Source organism: Scyliorhinus torazame, chromosome 1 (genome assembly GCF_047496885.1).
Source record: "Scyliorhinus torazame isolate Kashiwa2021f chromosome 1, sScyTor2.1, whole genome shotgun sequence".
Classification (NCBI taxonomy): domain Eukaryota; kingdom Metazoa; phylum Chordata; class Chondrichthyes; order Carcharhiniformes; family Scyliorhinidae; genus Scyliorhinus; species Scyliorhinus torazame.
This window is the reverse complement of record NC_092707.1, coordinates 109,798,622-109,818,653: the sequence shown is the minus strand read 5'-3', so window position 1 is coordinate 109,818,653 and position 20,032 is coordinate 109,798,622. Positions and strand designations below refer to the sequence as shown.

General features: G+C 46.9%; 1 protein-coding gene across 8 annotated transcripts in view; it reads left to right on the top strand.

Annotated features, from left to right (window-relative positions):
• Positions 1-20,032, top strand: part of specc1la (sperm antigen with calponin homology and coiled-coil domains 1-like a) — a 520,876-nt gene that overhangs the window by 175,715 nt on the left and 325,129 nt on the right. For 6 of the 8 annotated variants that reach the window (XM_072499675.1, XM_072499693.1, XM_072499715.1 and 3 more), the window contains exon 8: positions 9,937-10,100. In XM_072499675.1, the coding sequence (XP_072355776.1) occupies positions 9,937-10,100 (164 nt within the window). The remainder of the gene's footprint in view (positions 1-9,936; positions 10,101-20,032) is intronic. The other 2 variants (XM_072499732.1, XM_072499723.1) reach the window with 1 other exon arrangement.

The following is a 20,032-nucleotide window of genomic DNA, read 5'->3' as shown; positions in this document are numbered from 1 at the left end:
GATCCCTGTGGCATGCCACTGGTCACTGGCTTCCAGTCACTAAAGTAGCTGTCTGTCATCATCCTGTGCTTCCTATGGCTAAACCAGCTTTGAATCCACCTTACCAAGTTCCCCAGTATCCCATGTGCATTTGCTTTTTTTACAAGACTGCCATGTGGGACCTTGTCAAACGCTTTGCTGAAATCCATGTAAACTACATCAACTGCACTATACTTATCGACACATTTAGTCACGTGCTCAAAAAATTCAATCAAATTTGTTAGGCATGACCTCCCTGTGACAAAGTCATGCTGACTATTCCTGATCAAACCTTAACTCTCCAAGTGGAGATAGATTCTCTCCTTCAGAATGTCCTTCATTAGTCTCCCCACCACTGACGTGAGACTCACTGGCCTGTAGTTCCCTGGCTTTTCCCTACAGCCTTTCTTAAATAGTGTGACCAGATCCACAGTTCTCCAGTCCTCTGGCACCTCCCCCACAGCCCGAGAAGAATTAAAAATTTGGATTAGGACTCCCTGCAATCTTCTCCCTTGCCTCCCACAGCAACTTGGGACACAATTCATCCAGGCGTGGAGATTTCTCCGCTTTCAAGCCTGCCAACACCTGTTAATAGTCCCTCCCTATGACAACTTGCTCAATGACCTCACATTCTCTCTCTCCAAATTCTATAACTGCTTCCTCATTCTCTTCGGTAAAGGCAGATGTGAAATATTAATTTAACACTCTACCAATGTCCTCTGGCTCCACCCACAGATTCCCCCCCTGGTCTCTAATGGGCCCTACTTTTTCCCTAGCTTTCCACTTCTCACTGATATACTTATAGAATATCTTAGGATTTTCCCTACTTTTACAAGCTGGAGATTTCTCGTATCCCCTTTTTGCTCTCCTAATTGCTTTCTTTTAAAAAAAAAAAAAAAAATTTTATTGAAATTTTTTAACAACACAATTTTTTCCCCTTGCAAACAATAACCCCCCCCCCCCCCCCCCCGTAACAAAATAACACAAAATCGCACTGAGCAAGATATATACATGGCAAAATGGTATATTTACATTGCTTTATACACTGGCTCTCGCCCGCACGTGCCAGTTTCCCCCACCCTCCATGTTATCTCCTGCTCCTCCATCCCCTCAAACAATCTCCCCCCCCCCCCCACTCCCCCCAAGGGTAGCTGCTGCTGCTGACCGACCTTCCTCTAACGCTCCGCGAGGTAGTCTAGGAACGGTTGCCACCGCCTGTAGAACCCCTGCGCAGACCCTCTCAAGGCAAACTTAATCCTCTCCAGCTTTATGAACCCAGCCATGTCGTTTATCCAGGCCTCCAGGATGGGGGGCTTCGCCTCCTTCCACAATAGCAAGATCCTTCGCCGGGCTACTAGGGACGCAAAGGCCAGAATTCCGGCCTCTTTCGCCTCCTGCACTCCCGGCTCATCCACTACTCCGAATATTGCTAGCCCCCAGCTTGGCTTGACCCGGACTTTCACCACCTGAGACATTGCTCCCGCCACTCCTCTCCAGAACCCCTCCAGTGCTGGGCATGACCAAAACATGTGAACATGGTTCGCCGGACTCTCTGAACACCTTCCACACCTGTCCTCTACCCCAAAGAACCTACTCAACCTCGCCCCCGTCAAGTGCGCTCTGTGGACCACCTTAAATTGTATCAGGCTGAGCCTGGCACATGAGGAGGAGGAATTAACCCTACCCAGGGCCTCAGCCCACAAACCTTCCTCGATCTCCTCCCCCAGCTCCTCCTCCCATTTACCCTTCAACTCTTCTGCTCGGGCTTCCCCCTCTTCTTTCATCTCTTGGTGTATTGCTGAAACCTTGCCCTCCCCGACCCATACACCCGAGATCACCCTGTCTTGAATTTCTTGTGCCGGGAGCAACGGAAATTCCCTGACCTGTCGCTTCACAAAAGCCCTCACCTGCATATATCTAAATGCATTTCCCGGGGGTAGCTCAAACTTCTCCTCCACTGCCGCTAGGCTCGCAAATGTCCCATCAATGAACAGGTCCCCCATTCTTCTAATCCCCACCCGATGCCAGCCCTGGAACCCCCCGTCCATCTTCCCCGGGACAAACCGGTGGTTACCCCTGATCGGGGACCAGACCGAGGCTCCCACTGCACCCCTGTGCCGTCTCCACTGGCCCCAGATCCTTAACGTTGCCGCCACCACCGGGCTCGTGGTATACTTTGATGGCGAGAACGGCAGCGGTGCCGTCACCAACGCCCCCAAGCTCGTTCCTTTACAGGATGCCATCTCCATCCTCTTCCATGCCGCCCCCTCTCCCTCCATAACCCACTTGCGGATCATCGCCACATTTGCTGCCCAGTAGTAGCTCCCTAGGTTTGGTAGCGTCAGCCCTCCGCGGTCCCTACTGCGTTCCAGGAACCCTCTCCTTACCCTCGGGGTCTTATTTGCCCACACAAACCCCATAATACTCCTACCTACTCTCTTGAAAAAGCCATTGGTGATCACGATAGGAAGGCACTGAAACACAAACAAAAACCTCGGAAGGACCACCATTTTGACCGACTGCACTCTACCCGCCAACGAGAGCGGCAACATGTCCCATCTTTTGAAGTCCACCTCCATTTGGTCCACCAACCTCGTCAGATTCAATTTGTGTAGGTCCCCCCAACTCCTGGCTATCTGGATCCCCAGATACTTAAAACTCCCCACCGCCCTCCTCAGCGGTAGTTCCTCGGTACAGCCGAAAGTACTCCGACCTCCGCCGGTTCGTCACCACACTCGCCACCGGGGTGCTGTAAAGGAGCTTAACCCAGCTAATAAACCCTCCCCCGAACCCAAACCTATGCAACACCTCCCAGAGGTACTCCCACTCTACTCGGTCAAAGGCCTTTTCCGCGTCCATAGCTGCCACTATCTCCGCCTCTCCCTCCTCCGCTGTCATCATTATCACGTTTAAGAGCCGCCGCACATTAGTATTTAATTGCCTGCCCTTTACGAATCCCGTCTAGTCCTCATGTATCACCCCCAGAACACAGTCCTCAATCCTCGTGGCCAGCACTTTTGCCAATAACTTAGCGTCCACATTAAGGAGCAAAATCGGCCTGAACGATCCACATTGCAGTGGGTCCTTGTCTCGCTTCAGAATCAAGGAAATTTTCGCCTCCGACATTGTCGGGGGCAGGGTCCCCTCCTCTCTTGCCTCGTTAAAGGTCCTCACTAGTAGCAGGGCCAACAGGTCCGCATACTTTCTATAGAACTCCACCGGGAACCCATCCGGCCCCGGGGCCTTCCCCGCCTGCATACTCCCCAAACCCTTACTCAGCTCCTCCAACCCGATTGGTGCGCCCAAACCAGCTGCCTCTTGCTCCTCCACCCTCGGGAACCGCAGTTGGTCTAGGAATCGTCTCATCCCCTCTTTCTCCCCCCCCCCCCCCCCTTGGGGGCTGGGATCTGTACAGCTCTTCACAGAAGACCTTGATTACCTTGTTTATTTTCGTTGCACTCTGAACCGTGGCTCCCCCTCCATCTTTGATTCCCCCTATTTCCCTCGCTGCCGTCCTCTTACGGAGCTGGTGTGCCAGCATCCGACTGGCCTTTTCCCCGTACTCGTAGGTCGCCCCCTGCACCTTCCTCCACTGTGCCTCCACCTTCCCCGTGGTCAACAGGTCAAACTCCGTCTGGAGCCGTCGCCTTTCCCCAAGTAATCTTTCCTCCGGGGCCTCTGCGTATCTCCTGTCCACTCGCAAAATCTCCCCCACTATCCTCTCCCTTTCCATGCCCTCTGTCTTCTCCCTGTGAGCCCTGATGGAGATTAGCTCTCCCCTAACCCCCGCCTTCAACGCCTCCCATACCACCCCCACTCGCACCTCCCCGTTGTCGTTGGCCTCCAAGTACCTTTCGATACACCCCCTCACCTTCCCACATACCACCTCATCTGCCAGCAGTCCCACGTCCAGCCGCCACAGCGGGCGTTGGTCCCTCTCCTTTCCCAGCCCCATTTCCACCCAGTGCGGGGCATGGTCCGAAACGGCTATGGCCGAATGCTCCGTCCCCTCCACCCTTTGGATGAGCGCCCTGCCCAGAACAAAGAAATCTATCCGGGAGTAGGCCTTGTGCACGTGGGAAAAGAAAGAAAATTCCCTGGCCTGCAGTCTTGCAAACCTCCATGGGTCCACTCCCCCCATCTGATCCATAAACCCCCTGAGCACCTTGGCCGCCGCCGGCCTCTTTCCCGTCCTTGATCTGGAGCGGTCCAGTGCTGGATCCAGCACTGTATTGAAGTCCCCTCCCATTATCAGTCCTCCTACCTCCAGGTCCGGAATGCGCCCCAACATGCGCTTCATGAATCCAGCATCATCCCAGTTCGGGGCGTATACATTTACCAACACCACCCACGTCCCTTGCAACCTACCACTCACCATCACATATCTCCCTCCGTTATCCACTACGATAGTCTTGGCCTCAAATGACACATGCTTTCCCACCAGAATTGCCACCCCTCTATTTTTCGCGTCCAGTCCCGAGTGAAATACCTGTCCTACCCATCCCCTTCTTAACCTAACCTGGTCCGCCACCTTCAGGTGTGTCTCTTGGAGCATAGTCACGTCTGCATTCAGTCGTGGTCTCTTCCCACCCCCCCACCCCCGCCGACTAGCCATCTCCTTTTCTGGGCCAATCCCGTGTCCGCGTCTCCCTCACCCTCCAGTCCCCCAGCCGGGGGACCTCCGTCCCGACCACCTCTTCTGTGTCCCATTCCCTTTCGGCCAGTGCCCCCCCCCGCTAGATCCCTGTCTAGCTTTTTTGCTCCCCCCATATCACTCCCGTAAGTCAGCTAACACCTGCTGACCCCGGCTTCCCCCGCCATCCGTTTGACCCCCCCCGGGTGGGAGTCTCCCCATCAATATACGTTCCTTCTTTCCCCTTCCCGCCTTTCTTCCCGAGCCCCGCGCTTTCCAAAGCCGGCCCCACCCCCTCTGGCGCAGCTCCTGTCACGGCCTTGTCTCTCTCCCCCAGCCCATATAACATTCCCTGCGTGTGGTTGACCCCCTATATACAACAACCATCATACTTCAACTCTCAAACACCCCCTACCCTCACAAACCCTCAATTAGAGTCCAACTTTTCAGTTAGTATAAAGGTCCACGCCTCTTCGGGCGTTTCGAAGTAGTGGTGTTGGCCATTATGTGTAACCCACAGTCGCGCTGGCTGCAACATTCCAAATTTCACTCCTTTCCGATGCAGCACCGCTTTGGCCCGGTTGAAACCTGCTCTCCGGTTAGCGACCTCTGTGCTCCAGTCCGGGTATATTCGGATCTCTGCATTGTCCCACTTGCTGCTCCGCTCCTTCTTGGCCCATTTCAGGACCCTATCTCTGTCCGTAAACCGGTGAAATCTCACCACCATTGCCCTTGGCGGCTCATTTGCCTTGAGCTTCCTCGCCAGCACCCGGTGCGCCCCTTCCAGCTCCAGCAACCTCGGGGGGGGCCTCCGCGCCCATCAGCGCCCCGATCATTGTGCCCGCATATGCCGCGGCGTCGGCCCCCTCCACTCCTTCTGGGAGACCCAGGATCCTCAGATTATTTCTCCTCGACCTGTTCTCCAGGTTTTCGAGTCTTCCCGCCCACGTCTTCTGTAGCGCCTCGTGCCGCTCCACTCTCACCGCCAGGCCCAAGAACTCGTCCTCATTCTCACTCACTTTGTCCTGGATCTCCTGGATCTTCACCTCGTGGGCTTTCTGGGTTGCCCCAAGTCCTTCAATTATTGCCAACATAGGCGCCACCATCTCCTTACGCAGCTCCTCGAAGCAGCGCTTGATGAATTCCTGCATCTCCTCTTTGTCCCCGGCCGCCGCCATTTTGCTTGTTTTCCCTCTCTTCCGCTGCTCCAATGCCACTTTTTTGGCCGTTTCGCTGCGGGTCCGGTCCATACAAGTTAGTAGGGGACCTCTCTCCTCTCTTCCCCACAGGTTGGCTGTAAAAAAAAGTTCAGTTGGGGCTCTTCTATCGAGCCCGAAAGTCCGTGTTCGCGGGAGCTGCCGAATCGTGCGGCTTAGCTCTGCATAGCCGCAACCGGAAGTCCCTAATTGCTTTCTTAATCTCCATCCTGCACTTTCTGTACTCCACTAATACCTCTGATTTGCTTCCCTTGTACTTATTCAAAGCCTCTCACTTCCTTCTCGTTGTATCCTGAATATCTCTGGTCACCCATGGTTCTCTGGGCTTGTTACTCCTTCCTATTACCCTAGAGAGAACATGTTGGGCCTGTACCATTCCCATTTACTCTTTGAACAACCCCCATTGCTCTTCTGTAGATCTCCCCACCAGTAACTTGTTCCAATCTACCTTGGCCAGATCCTGCCTTATTTTACTAAAGTCTGCTCTCCCCCAATCCAAGACCTTTTTCTGCAATTTGTCTATTTCCTTGTTCATAACTGTGGTGGTATGTATTAGGGGTAATACGGTACACCACGTGTCGACAGGCTATTGGTGGAGGGATGCCAGGTCCTAATAGGATCTGCCACCTACTGGACTCCACCCAGAAATGCCGGTATAAGAACCCAGTTTTTCCCTCCATTTCCCTCAGCAGTTGAATTCTGTAACCACGCTGCTGGGGATAAAGTTCTGCTTAATAAAGCCTTCAATTGACATTACCTCAACCTGCCTCGCGTCATATTGATGGTGCTACAATAACAAACTTAAATTGCACCATGTTGTGGTCGCTATCGCAAAAATGCTCCCCCACCATCACATCATCCACCTGTCCAGCTTCAGTCCCCAGAATTAGGTCCAGCACTGCACCATCCCTTGTTGGACCCTCCACATTTTGAGCTAAGGAGTTCTCTTGTATACATTTTATGAACTCTGCTCCATTTAAGCTCTTAACACAATGACTATCCCAGTTAATGTTGGGAAAGTTGAAATCAACCACTATAATTACTCTTATTATTATTATTACACACTTCTGCAAATTGTGCACATATTTGGTCCTTAATCTCATGCTGACTATCTGGGGGTCTATAATAAACACCTAGCAAAGTGGCTGTCCTTTTTTTATTCCTAAGCTCTACCCACAAAGCTTCATTTAACGCCACCCCCAAGATATCATCTCTCTTTACTGCAGTAATTGACTCCTTAACTAATAGTGCATTGCCTCCCCTTCTTTTGCATCCTCCCCTGTCCCTCCTGAAGATTCTGTATCCCGGGATGTTAAGCTGCCAAACCTGCCCCTCCCTCAACAACGTCTCCATGATGGCTACTACATCATAATTCCACGGGTTAACCATCGCAGTTAACTCATCCATTTTACCTGTAATACTCCGGGCATTAAAGTAGAGGCCATTCAACCTTGTCTTACTCTCCTGAAACTTACAACCACTTACTTGATTGTTTTTCTGTGGTCCACTGTGTCCCTATTCTGCAAACAGTCTGCGTCCCCTCCCCCTGCTGATTTAGTTTAAACTCCTACCAACATCACTAGCAAACCCACTGGCAAGGATGTTAGTCCTGCTCAGGTGCAGATGTAGACCCTCTGGCTTGTACAGGTCCCACCTTCCCCAGAAATGGTCCCAGTAGTCCAGGAATCTAAAACCTTCCCTCCTGTACCAACTCTTAGACCACGCATTCATGACACAATAGCTGTTTAGGTAGAGATCTTTTGCAGGTTAGAATATGCTTATCAGTTTCAATTTGCAAATCTGTAGCCAGATTATTCTTCAGGTACAACATATATGTGACAGTGACCCGTCATAATATTTAGTGAATGAATTATATCATCAGGGTGGATTGTTTATAAAATCTCCAAGTTTGCAGCTGATTTGAAATTTTACAGGTGAACCAATACAAGTAGGAACAAGGCAAACCGTTGCAGAAGGATTTAGATCTCTGGGTTACCCAGGCATGTTGATGGAATGTTATTGTTCATTGTGGCTAAACAATTAGTATTGAAACAAAAGTGGAACAGTGATACATGGCCCATATTAGAAAATGGGTCTGGATAAATCTATGAAACAACTGTCCAATGTTTGGCAACAGTATTTTTTTAAAAAAGGAAGTGCGACAATGCAGAACAAATCAAAATCCGTTCTCCTGTTGTATAAGGCGCTGGTCAGATTCTACGTCATGAAGTGTTCAATCCGGTCGTCAAAGCTAAGGAAGAAGCTTTTTACCTGAGAGGGATTATGGCTATCCATAGACTCGCTGCAGTGCAGGAGGAGGCCATTCGGCCCATCGAGTCTGCACCAATCCTTTGAAAGAGCACTCCACCTAGGCCCCCTCCCTCGACCTATCCCCGTAACCCTGTAACCTAACCTGCACACCTTCAGATGCCTAAGGGGAAAGTTAGTATGGGTCAATATCCCTAATCTGCACATTATTGGACTATGGGGGGAAACCGGAGCACCCAGAGGAAACTCACGGGGAGAAAGTGCAAACTCCACAGACAGTCACCCAAGGCTGGAGTCAAACAGTGGTGCTTTGAGGCAGCAGTGCTAACCACTGTGCCGCCCTCCATGAGACATAGTTTCTGGATGGTGGATGAATGTAGAGCTATTAGAATAGAGGACAAAAGAAATTATAAAAATTATTTAAAGGATAACCAAATGGTAAGATTTAAGCCATTCAATTGGAATTGCGGAGTCTTGGAATCACAAACATTGAATCACTACAGTGCAGAAGGAGGCCATTCAGTCCATCGAGCCTGCACCGACCATTTGAAAGTTTACCCTACCTAGGCCCAATCTCCCACCCCGTACTCCAGTAACCCCACCTAACTCTTTGGAAACTAAGGGGCAATTTATCAAGGCCAATCCATCTAATCTGCACATTTTTGGACTGTGGGAGGAAAACTGAGCACCCGGAGGAAACCACTCCGACATGGGGAGAATGTGCAAACTCCACAGTCAGTCACCCAAGGCTGGAATTGAGCCTGGGCCCCTGGCGCCGTGAGGCAGAAGTGCTAACCATTGATGTGTGCTACCACAGTCTTCGGAACAGAAGATGAAAAGTGTCCTCACTGAAAATCAATCAGAAAGTGACCAAAGAATAACAATGGATAAGTAGGCGTCCATATTTACCATGCATTGTGTTACGAAGCCACACTGCAAACCGTGCTTCTTAATGTTTGTATATCTTGTTTGTTTCAGTATTGCATGTTTATTATTGTATACACAAAAGTAATCAAAGTGATGCTGAGTGTTGGAAGTTAAAGCTTCAGGCAAGTAATCATATTTACTTTGACAGGGATATTTGAGACAACTGAATTGAAGTTTTCAAGACCTTGAAAGGAATTGCCAAAGTTGACCATTGTGACACCTTGGGATTAATATTTTAAATGCGACAAATTTAGAAGTGAGAAGCTAAGTTATTGATCCATAGAATCCCTACTGTGCAGGAGGAGGCCATTTGGCCCATCGAGTCTGCACTGACCCTCTGACTTTTTCGTCCAACTTGTAATGAGATTGTGGAATGAGAAAAGCCATTGAAACCCTAGTGCCAATCGATTCAAGAATAATTGGAAGTGGCTTTGGGGAGATAATTGAAGAATATGGTTGGTGGGAGCGATGAAAAATATTAATTAATTCTCTTGACCTTTCCTGCTGGGGGTGCTTAAGGTTTTATGCACCTCGAGGCAAACCCTGTATCATTGTTCTCGGCGTAAAATCTAGTGGCCACAGCTGATAAATGTTCGTCGTGACAAACCACCAAGAGGTGCCACTGGAGGGACGTCGAAGAGCCGGGCATCTAATGCTTGCTTCCATGTTATGATGCAGCTGAAATCAATAACTCCCCATGAGGATCCTTATGCATAAATCCTGCCACAAGAAAAACATTTCCTTTCAGCTTTAATGCCAACAATGTGACCCGGGCCATAATTGACTGCAATGGGGTTTGTTCTGAGGTGACTGTGCTTGATGAGCTGCGATATGTTTTATGGACATCATGGTACCATTAATTTTGATCTTCAGGCAGGATGAAGAGCGGGGGCGTATGTACAATTACATGAATGCTGTAGAGCGAGATCTGGCAGCTTTAAGACAAGGTATGGGTCTGAGTCGCAGATCATCCACCTCCTCTGAACCATCCCCAACTGTCAAAACGCTAATTAAATCCTTCGACAGTGCTTCCCAAGGTAACCGTGACATTTTCTACTTGAAAATAATGATGTTTAAACTGTTTATGAATTCAGATGAAACTAAATCCCTTTGGCCATCTCAGAAAAGGGTCCAATTATCTGGTTTAATTTTTAAAAAGCATAGTTTTAAGCTTCTACACTTCCTCCTTGAAATATTCAGCACTGTATTTAGACATCTTTTTGTACAGATTGTGTAAAGCAGGATTTTCTATTTTTTAGTCTTGACTGCAATACGTTTTCATGTTATTGTCAACCAATCACTTGATTTTTTTTTTTTTGGAAACTTGCTTTGCAATTGCCTAGTTTCCTCCTCCTCCTCGTGAGAATGAGCATATCTTCCCGGTGGCAGTTTGGAAATTGCAGCTTGCTGTGTGGGCACCATTGGACTTACAGCATTCAATTTGGAAAAGCTTACTTGGGAGGAGCCCAGGCTGGGATAGGAAAAGTTGTACTGACGTCTTAGTTGTGCAGGAGCCATATTGAATATTTGCTGACTTAAATTTGCTCACTTTCAGTTCCAATCACCCTTAAATTTCTAGAAATATTCCCAACCTTAGTGCAGTTGTGATTTATTGACAGATGCAAAGGTTGCAGCTGACAGTGCTTGAGAATTGTGGCTGAGGATGCTCACTTCATTGGCACCCCTTCCACAAACATTCACTCTCTCCATCACTGACGCACAGTAACAGCCACGTGTACCATCTACAGTATGTACTGCAGGAACTCACCAAAGCTCCCTTAGGCAGCACCTTCCAAACCCAAGACCTCTACCATATAGAAAGTCAAGGGCCACAGACACATGGGAACACCACGACCTGGAAGTTCCCCTCCGAGCCACACACCATCCTGACTTGAAAATATGTTGTCACTCCTTTAACCTGGAAATCATTCCCAAACAGCACTGTGGGTGTTCCTACACCACCTTCATTCATTGAATGTAGGCATTGTTCGCTAGGCCAGCAATTATTACCCTTGAGAAAGTGATGATGAGCTGCCTTCTTGCACCACTGCAGTGTATGTGGTATATGTACAGCCACAGTGTTCATTTCCACCGTGTCATGTCCCCTCAGGATCTTGTATGTTTCAATCAAGTCGCCTCCTACTCTTCCAAACCCAAGCGGATACAAGCCTAGTCTGTTCAGCCTTTCCTTATTAGACAATAATAATAATCGCTTATTGTCACAAGTAGGCTTCAATGAAGTTACTGTGAAAAGCCCCTAGTCGCCACATTCCGGCGCCTATTCGGGGAGGCTGGTACGGGAATTGAACCTGCGCTGCTGCCCCTGTTCTGCATTACAAGCCAGCTGTTTAGCCCACTTGCAGGCATTAGTCTACTAAACCTTCTCCGAACTGCTACCAAAGCATTTGCATCTTTCCTGAAATAAAGCGACCACAACAGCATGCAGTACTCCAAGTACGTTCTTGCCAATGCCCTATAGAACTGAAACATAACCTCCGAAATTTGGTAATCAATTCCCCTTGCAATAGATAATAACATTAGCCTTCCTAATTACCCGCTGTACCTGTCTACTAACCTTTTGCGATACATGCACCAGGACACCCAGATCCTTCTGTATCTCCGAGCTCTACACTCTGTTAAGTATTCTTTAATTGTCCTGTCAGAATGGACAACCTAATGTTTTCCCACATTATGCTGCATTTGCCAGATCTTTGTCCACTCATCTAACCTACCTATATCCTTTTGTAGCCTCCTTATTTCCTTTTCAGAACTTGCATTCCTACCTATCTATCTGTCATCAGCAAATTTAGCAACCATCCAAATCATTTGTTTAAATTGTAAAGAGTTGAGGCCCCAGTACTGACACCTGTGGCACACCACTAGTTACACCCTGCCACCAGAAAATGTCTCATTTATGCTTACTTTGTTTCCTGGAGCTGCACTCATCCAGGCAACTGGAGAGTATTCCATCACATCCCTGACTTGTGCTTTGTAGATGATGGACAAGCTTTCGGAGGTTGAGAGGTGAGTTATTCGCCTCAGGATTCCTAGCCTCTGACCTGCTCTTGAAGCCACAGTATTGAAATGGCTGGTCCCATTCAGCTTCTGGTCAGTGTTAACCCCCACGATGTTAATATTGATAGGATTCAGCGATGGTAATGGCTTTGAATGTCATGGGGAGATGATTAGATTCTCTCTTGTTGGTGATGGTCATTGCCTGGCATTAGTGTAGTGTGAATACTACGTGTCATTTTTCAGCTCAAAACTGTCCAGGTCTTGCTGTATTCGGCCACTGCTTCAATATCCGAGGATCGCGAATGGTGCTTAACATCGTGCAGTCATCAGCGAACTTCTGACCTTATGGTGGAAGGAAGGCCATTGATGAAGCAGCTGAAGATCTTTGGGCTTAGTACATACCCTGAGGGACTCCTGCAGTCCTGGAACTGAGATGATTGTTACGATCCCAGCTGATAATACTGGGCAAGCCAGATGCCATTGTGAAACCTGGCTCGATAGATCTTTTATTTTTATTTTTTTTAACTGTGGAGGAAAGTTAACAAATTCACAGGAGTCTATTGATGAATTTTCAATACAAAGAATAAAAGATTTATGAAACAAGAAAAAAGAACCGTTTGAGAGTGAGAAACTTGGGTCGGAAACAGCTATGCTACACTTAAAAAGGAGTAGTTATAAAGGAATGCGGGCAGAGTTGGCTGGGAAAGATGTTTAGCAGAAAAGATGGTTGATCAGCATTGGCAGACATTTAAGAAAATAGTTCATGACGCAACAAAGATATATCCCAGAAAGGATAGAGGATCCCAAGAAGGGGATAAATCAGCCATGGTCAAGCAAGGACGTTAAGGGTAGTATTAAACTGAGAAAAAAAACCCAGATAACGTGGCAAAGATTAGCGGTAAACCATAGGTTTGGGAAAGTTTTAAAAACTAACAAAAGATGACCAAAAAATTAATAAAGAGGGAAAAGCTAAACTATGAGGGTAAATTAGCAAGTAATATAGAAACAGACAATAAGAGCTTCTTTAAATATATCAAAAGGAAGAGCGAGGTCAAAGTGATGAGACTGGGAAAATAATAAGCGGGAACCAGAAAATGGCAGAGGAGTTAAATAAACACTTTGCGTCAGTCTTCACGGTGGAAGACACTAATAGCATTCCAAAAATACTAAATAATCAAGGGCAAAAAAGTGGGAGGAAATGAAATGCAATAACTATCACCAGCGATAAAGAACTAGGGAAAGTAGTGGGGCTAAATGATGAAATATTCCCTAGACCTGGGTTGCATGCCAGAATATTAAAGAAAGTAGATGCAGAGATAGTGGATGCACTGATTCTTCCAAGAATCGTTAAATTCTGGAAAAGTTGCAGAGGATTGGAAAACTGCCAACGTAACACCTTTACTCAAAAGGGAAGGGAGACAAAAAAACAAGGATCTATAGGCCAGTGAGTTTAACTGCTGTCATTGGGAAAATGTTAGAGTCCATTATAAAAGATGTAACAGCAGAGCATTTAGAAATACATAATATAATCAAACAGTCAGCATGGCTTCAACAGGAGATCATGCCTGAAAAATGTATCAGAATTTTTTGAGGTGGTAAGGAGCAGGATAGATAAAGGGGAACTACTAGATGTAATATACTTGGATTTCCAAAAAACGTTTGATGAGGTACTGCGCAAAAGGTTTCTTAAGATAAGAGCTCATGGTGTTTGGATCGTATATTAGCATGGATAGAGGATTGACTAACTGATATAAGACAGAGAGTTGGGATAAGGGGCATTTTCAGGATGGCAACCTGCAACTAGTGGAGTGCTACAGGGATGCTGGGGCCACAATTATTCATAATATATATTAATGACCTGGATGAGAGAAGTGAATATACTACTGCCGAGTTTGCAGATGATGCAAACATACGTGGGAAGGCAGTGGTGAGGATGACAGAGTCTACAGAGGTTCTTTGATTGGAAGAATAAAGTAGCTGAATATTATTTAAATGGAGAAAGCTGTAGCAGAGAAGGATTTGAGTGTCCTTGTGCATAAATCATAAAAAGCAAACATGCAAGTTCAGCAAATGATGGGGAAGGCAAATGAAATGTTGGCCTTTATTTCAAAGGGATTGGAGTATCAAAATAGGGAAGTCTTGCTAAACTATACAAAGCGCTAGTTGGACCACACTTGGAATACTGTGAACAATTTTTGTCACCTTATCCAAGGAAACAGATTCTAGCATTGAACGTAGTTAAGAGGTTTATCCCGGGTATGGAGGGATTTTTTATGTGGAGAGTTTGAGTAGATTGGGCCTGTACTCATTGGAGTTTAGACGAATGAGAGATGACCTTATTGAGACGTATAGGATTCTCAGCAGGCTTGATAGGGTTGATGCTGAGAGGATGTTTCCTCATGTGGGAGAGTCTCAGACCAGAGGGCATAATCTCAGAGTGAGGGGTCACCCATTTAAGAGAGAGATGGAGGAATATCTTCTCTGAGGGTGACAAATCTGTGAAATTCTTTGCCGCAGAGAGCTGAGGAGGGTGGGTCGTTAAGTATGTTCAAGGGTGACGACTTCCGGTGGCGGCCATGTTGCGAGTGGTAGCACATTTGGTAGCTTCCGCTTGTGGCGGTATTTTTGGACCTTTTCCCCGATTAATGGGGGGATGTTTTAAAGGAAAAAGGTGCAGGACTGCTGGAGGAAGAGTTTATTCCACCAGTGGATGGATTTGTGGAACAGAAGTGGTTTTAGGCGAAAGGAGCTGTCGGAGCGAGAAACATTACCTGTGGCACAAGGGAAGATGACGGAGGGTAAGGGACCGGCCCTACCATCTCAGTGGTCAATGACTTCCAGAACAAGAAGTTCACCCAGCAGAGAAAGGAGTCTCTGGAGGACCTGGCGAGTACAGTGGATCCGTTTAAGGCCGGGATCGACTGCGTGGAGCTGAGGTTGGAGTCTCAAAGCCAGGCGATCTGGAAGGTGGAGGACAAGGTGGGGAACATGTGGAGCAGCTTACTTCCTTGGCAGCCGAGACAGGGGTGATGCGTGATATCCAGAAGCGGCTTCAGGAGAAGGTGGAGGGTCTGGAGAACCGCACCCAGAGAAGAACCTGAGAACTAAAGAGTTGCCAGATGGCATTGAGGGGGCGATTGCTGGCTTGTATGTGGCCATGATGTTGGAGAAGTTGCTGGGCGAGGAGGTCTTCGAACGGCTCCGGAGGTGGACTGGGCACACAGGGCGCTGATGCGGAAGCCGCAGGGTAATGAACTACCGAGGGCGATGGTGGTACGGTTGCACCGGTTTCTGGATAAGGTGGGCCAGGCAGACGAGGTGATGTACCTGGGAGCGCAGCGATCTTCGAGTATACCAGGATTTGGGTGCGGAGCTGGCAAAGGTGAGAGTGGGCTTTAGCAGCCTGCCCTCTTTTTAAGAAGGGGGTGAAGTTCGGGAAGCTGTACCCGGCCCGTCTCTGGGTAACCTACAATGGTTGGGAATACTATTTTGGGACACCGGAGGAAGCAATGGAGTTTGTGAGAGACAATGGACTGGAAGGAGAAGGTGGACATTGAACTTTGGAGGAGGTGTTTGGGGAGGTTGCTTCTGCCTGTCCCCCTGTCTGGGGAGGTTGGGCATTTTTCTTTGGGGGGGGGGGGGGGTCCCCCACCCTCTTTTTGGTTCTTTCTTCTTGGGAGGGGTGGGGGGTGTTTATTCATGATTCCAGCCCAGTTATATATTTACAGACACATGGAAGTTTGGAAATATAAAACAATTTATTGTATCTATATTATACTCCGATATCTAGGGTAAGTATAAGTAAGCCATACATGTAAACCCACGGGTGAAATGTGGTCAAAGACACACACTCCAAAGTAAATGACAGATGCGACCAAAGCAGAGTCTATGGATTTTCCAACAGCCCATTCAGACACTTTTCTCGCCATGAGCCAACTGGTCTCACTGAAACTCCGTCTTTGTCATGAGAGTTTTGATTCTCCACATTTGATGAACGATCTTTGGAATTCTCGCCAAACATTGCTGTTATTCAGATGGCTTCAACCAAGATCCATCTCCAGGGTTTCAATTTCGCCTTCCAAGATTCCTTTCTTTTGGATCTCTGAGTACACTCATGCAGCACGTTAGCACAATGGTTAGCACAGTTGCTTCACAACTCCAGGGTCCTAGGTTCGATTCCCGGTTTGGGTCACTGTCTGTGCGGAGTCTGCACGCTCTCCCCGTGTCTGCCTGGGTTTCCTCCGGGTGCTCCGGTTTCCTCCCATAGTCCAAAGATGTGCAGGTTAGGTGGATTGGCCATGCAAAATTGCCCTTCGTGTCCAGAAAGGTGAGGTGGGGTTACTGGGTTATGGGGATAGTGTGGAGACGTGGGCTTAAATAGGATGCTCTTTCCAAGGGTCGGTGCAGACTCGATGGGCCGAATGGCCTCCTTCTGCACTGTAAATTCTATGATTCACTTTCCACGCACACTTTCAGATATCTTCGGCCATGCCAAACAGAAGACCACTGCTCTAAAAGAATACCTTTTCCCTTATGGCCAGCCGCACAGTCACCAACCTTTGGCTCCCCTCTGGGATCTCGGGCTTCTCTTGAGCCCACTTTGCTTGAAGTCTGTTCCCTGCAGCTCTTCTCTCTTTAATTCGGAGAAAACTGCTGTGCTCCTTTCCTTCAACTTTACTTATTGGGTTCTGTTTCTGATCATTGGCCTTATCTGCAACCTTCTTCTGGGATCTGTTTCTGCCCCACTCCTTGCTTTGAGATGATCTTGGTTTGGTGCGTTCTCCCTGTCCCCCTCCCTTTGTCCTCTTCACTGGGATACAGTTTTTGAATGATGCTTCTGTTCAAGTCACCTTGTGGGAGCATTTCCAAGGCCTGAGTATTGAGCCAGCTTTTATGTGGGGTTTCTCCCTCACAGTTATGGCTTAGCTTAATACACAGCTCAGTAGACATACATCAACCTGGTTAAGGCGACTTTATTATTCCAAACTTGTTTCATGTACATGGAGAAAGATCTGGATAAATGCCATGATCAATCTGAATGTAATGCGACATGGATTCGACATTCGAATGTAATGCGACATGAATGCGACATTCACCCCCCACCACCTGGCCTGGGCTTGTGAAATCCTACCAACTGTCCTGACTTGAGATAATTCACACCTCTTTAACCTGGGATTACCCCTCTCTCTTGATCTGTAAAGACTTAATTACCTGCAAATGCTCGCATTCAAAGTATCGTCTTGCATCTTTGACTTTGTCTATATATATGTTTCTGGAACCTATCTCTCCATTCACCTGAGGAAGGAGCAGTGTTCCGAAAGTTAGTGATTTGAAATAAACCTGTTGGACTTTAACCTTGTAAGAAGTAAGACTTCTTACTGTGCTCACCCCAGTCCATACGTCGGCATCTCCACATCATGGCTCAAAATACAGGTTTAATGGTTTATAATGATTACTGGGTATACTTTCTATGATTAACCTCAATTCTTAATAAACTAACTTATGTATAACTATTCTAGTCCTAGCTAGTCAGGATAAAGAGGCCTCATCACTGGACACCCCCTTCACATTTGATCTCCTGTTTCGCACAATTTTACTTTCCTGCTTCCTGATGTGAACAGGGCCAGTTCCTGGCCTAAAGTTGTATATATATGGACGCGCTGCACATGTGTGGCCCATTGCTGGATGGTGCATGCGCCAAAGCCTAGAGGCCCAACTTCCAACTCCGGTTTAAACTTAGAGTCTTTTTTCTTCTCTTTCATCACAACGTGACTGCTGCGCTTCACCACCTCCTTCTCGAGGGCTTTTAGGGATGGGCAATAACTGCGATCCTCACCAGTGTCGTTTTGAGTAAACTCACCTGTGCAGGAGTAACATTTGCCTGTGTCCGACAAGGTCTATGCCATGAATATAGCTTTAAAACTAAAGAAGGTGCACATACTTTTGAAAGATATGTATAGATCGCCAATCTTTAAAAAGTCCTCATTTGCACAATGAATGATTGTAGCTTTGTTGGTCTATTGCCTGTGGAGATATGGGGACTGATTTTTGAGCCCTGGTTTTGTCCTTCTCTAGAAGGAGAACATGGAATGAAAAATACTTAATTTACAAAACTAATGCAACAACGGTAATTGTTAGCTCAATTCTCAATAAACCAATAACAGAAATCAAGTAGGCAGTGCTCATTTAGGGAAACCTGGTAATCGAAAGGGAAGCTCAGGCAGGGAACTGTGAGCAAATGTCACTGGAATATATCAGAAGCCTTCTAAAATGTCTTCAAACTGGGACAGTGGACATCTTGGTACTTTAATCCCAATACTTTAGAAAGCGTTTTACAGATGTGATGCCTATTGTCGCGGACTGCTTTGGTTCCTAGAACTATTCAGGCAGTGTTGGCAGTGCTCTGTGTTCAATGAGTTGGATGATGCAGTTTGTGTGAGCCATACTTTTAAAAGCATTGTTGCCTCTTCTCATCTCCAAAAAGAAAATATTTCAGAATGCCAACACACTAGCTGACTGCTGTTTTAAATACTGGAATTCACATTTTCTCCTTTTTAAGATATTTCCATTTTGCATTTTGCTTACCATTATTGTAGGTTACGGAGACTAATATGGTTATGTTAATTGGACCATAAGACCATAAGACATAGGAGCGGAAGTAAGGCCATTCGGCCCATCGAGTCCACTCCACCATTCAATCATGGCTGATTTCAACTCCCATTTACCCGCTCTCTCTCCATAGCCCTTAATTCCTCGAGAAATCAAGAATTTATCAACTTCTGTCTTAAAGACACTCAACGTCTTTGTATTTCTACAAAAACAGAAATTAACAACAGAAATTTGTATTTCTACAAATTGCCTCTTCTAAACAGGCATCTAAGCCAATGAGTACCTATTGTTTCATCAGAACTATTCAAAAGTAATATAGGAGCACAAATGTAGTTACAGGGCCACCTATAATTTATATCATAGTCCAGTGTCACAAAATGCCCTCCAGGGCAGAAGATACAAAAGTCTGAGAACACGCACGAACAGATTCAAAAACAGCTTCTTCCCCGCTGTTACCAGTCTCGTAAATGACCCTCTCATGGACTGACCTGATTAATACTGCACCCCTGTATGCTTCACCTGATGCCAGTGTCTATGTATTTACATTGTGTCCCTTGTGTTGTCCTATTATGTATTTTCTTTTTCTTTTCCTTTTATGTACTAAATGATCTGTTTGAGCTGCTCGCAGAAAAATACTTTTCACTGTACCTTGGTACACGTGACAATAAACAAATCCAATCCAATCAGTGAATCAAACTGGTTGGCCCATCAACAGTTCTTAAAGTATTATGAACCTGCCTGGCTCAGGTATCCCAGTTACTGACTTCATTATGAATTTCTTGTCACCAAAAAAAATCACCTTTTCTACTTGTTACTACAGGTTGGTGATTAGATAGCTGTCTGACAGAAATAGCAGAAACTTATTTTATTTTAATAAATTTAGAGTACCTTAGACCATAAGACCATAAGATATAGGAGCGGAAGTAAGGCCATTCGGCCCATCGAGTCCACTCCACCATTCAATCATGGCTGATTTCAACTCCATTTACACGCTCTCTCTCCATAGCCCTTAATTCCTCGAGAAATCAAGAATTTATCAACTTCTGTCTTAAAGACACTCAACGTCCTGGCCTCCACCGCCCTCTGTGGCAATGAATTCCACAGACCCACCACTCTCTGGCTGAAGAAATTTCTCCTCATCTCTGTTCTAAAGTGACTCCCTTTTATTCTAAGGCTGTGCCCCCGGGTCCTAGTCTCCCCTGCTAATGGAAACAACTTCCCTACGTCCACCCTATCTAAGCCATTCATTATCTTGTAAGTTTCTATTAGATCTCCCCTCAACCTCCTAAACTCCAATGAATATAATCCCAGGATCCTTCGGTTCATCGTATGTTAGGTCTACCAT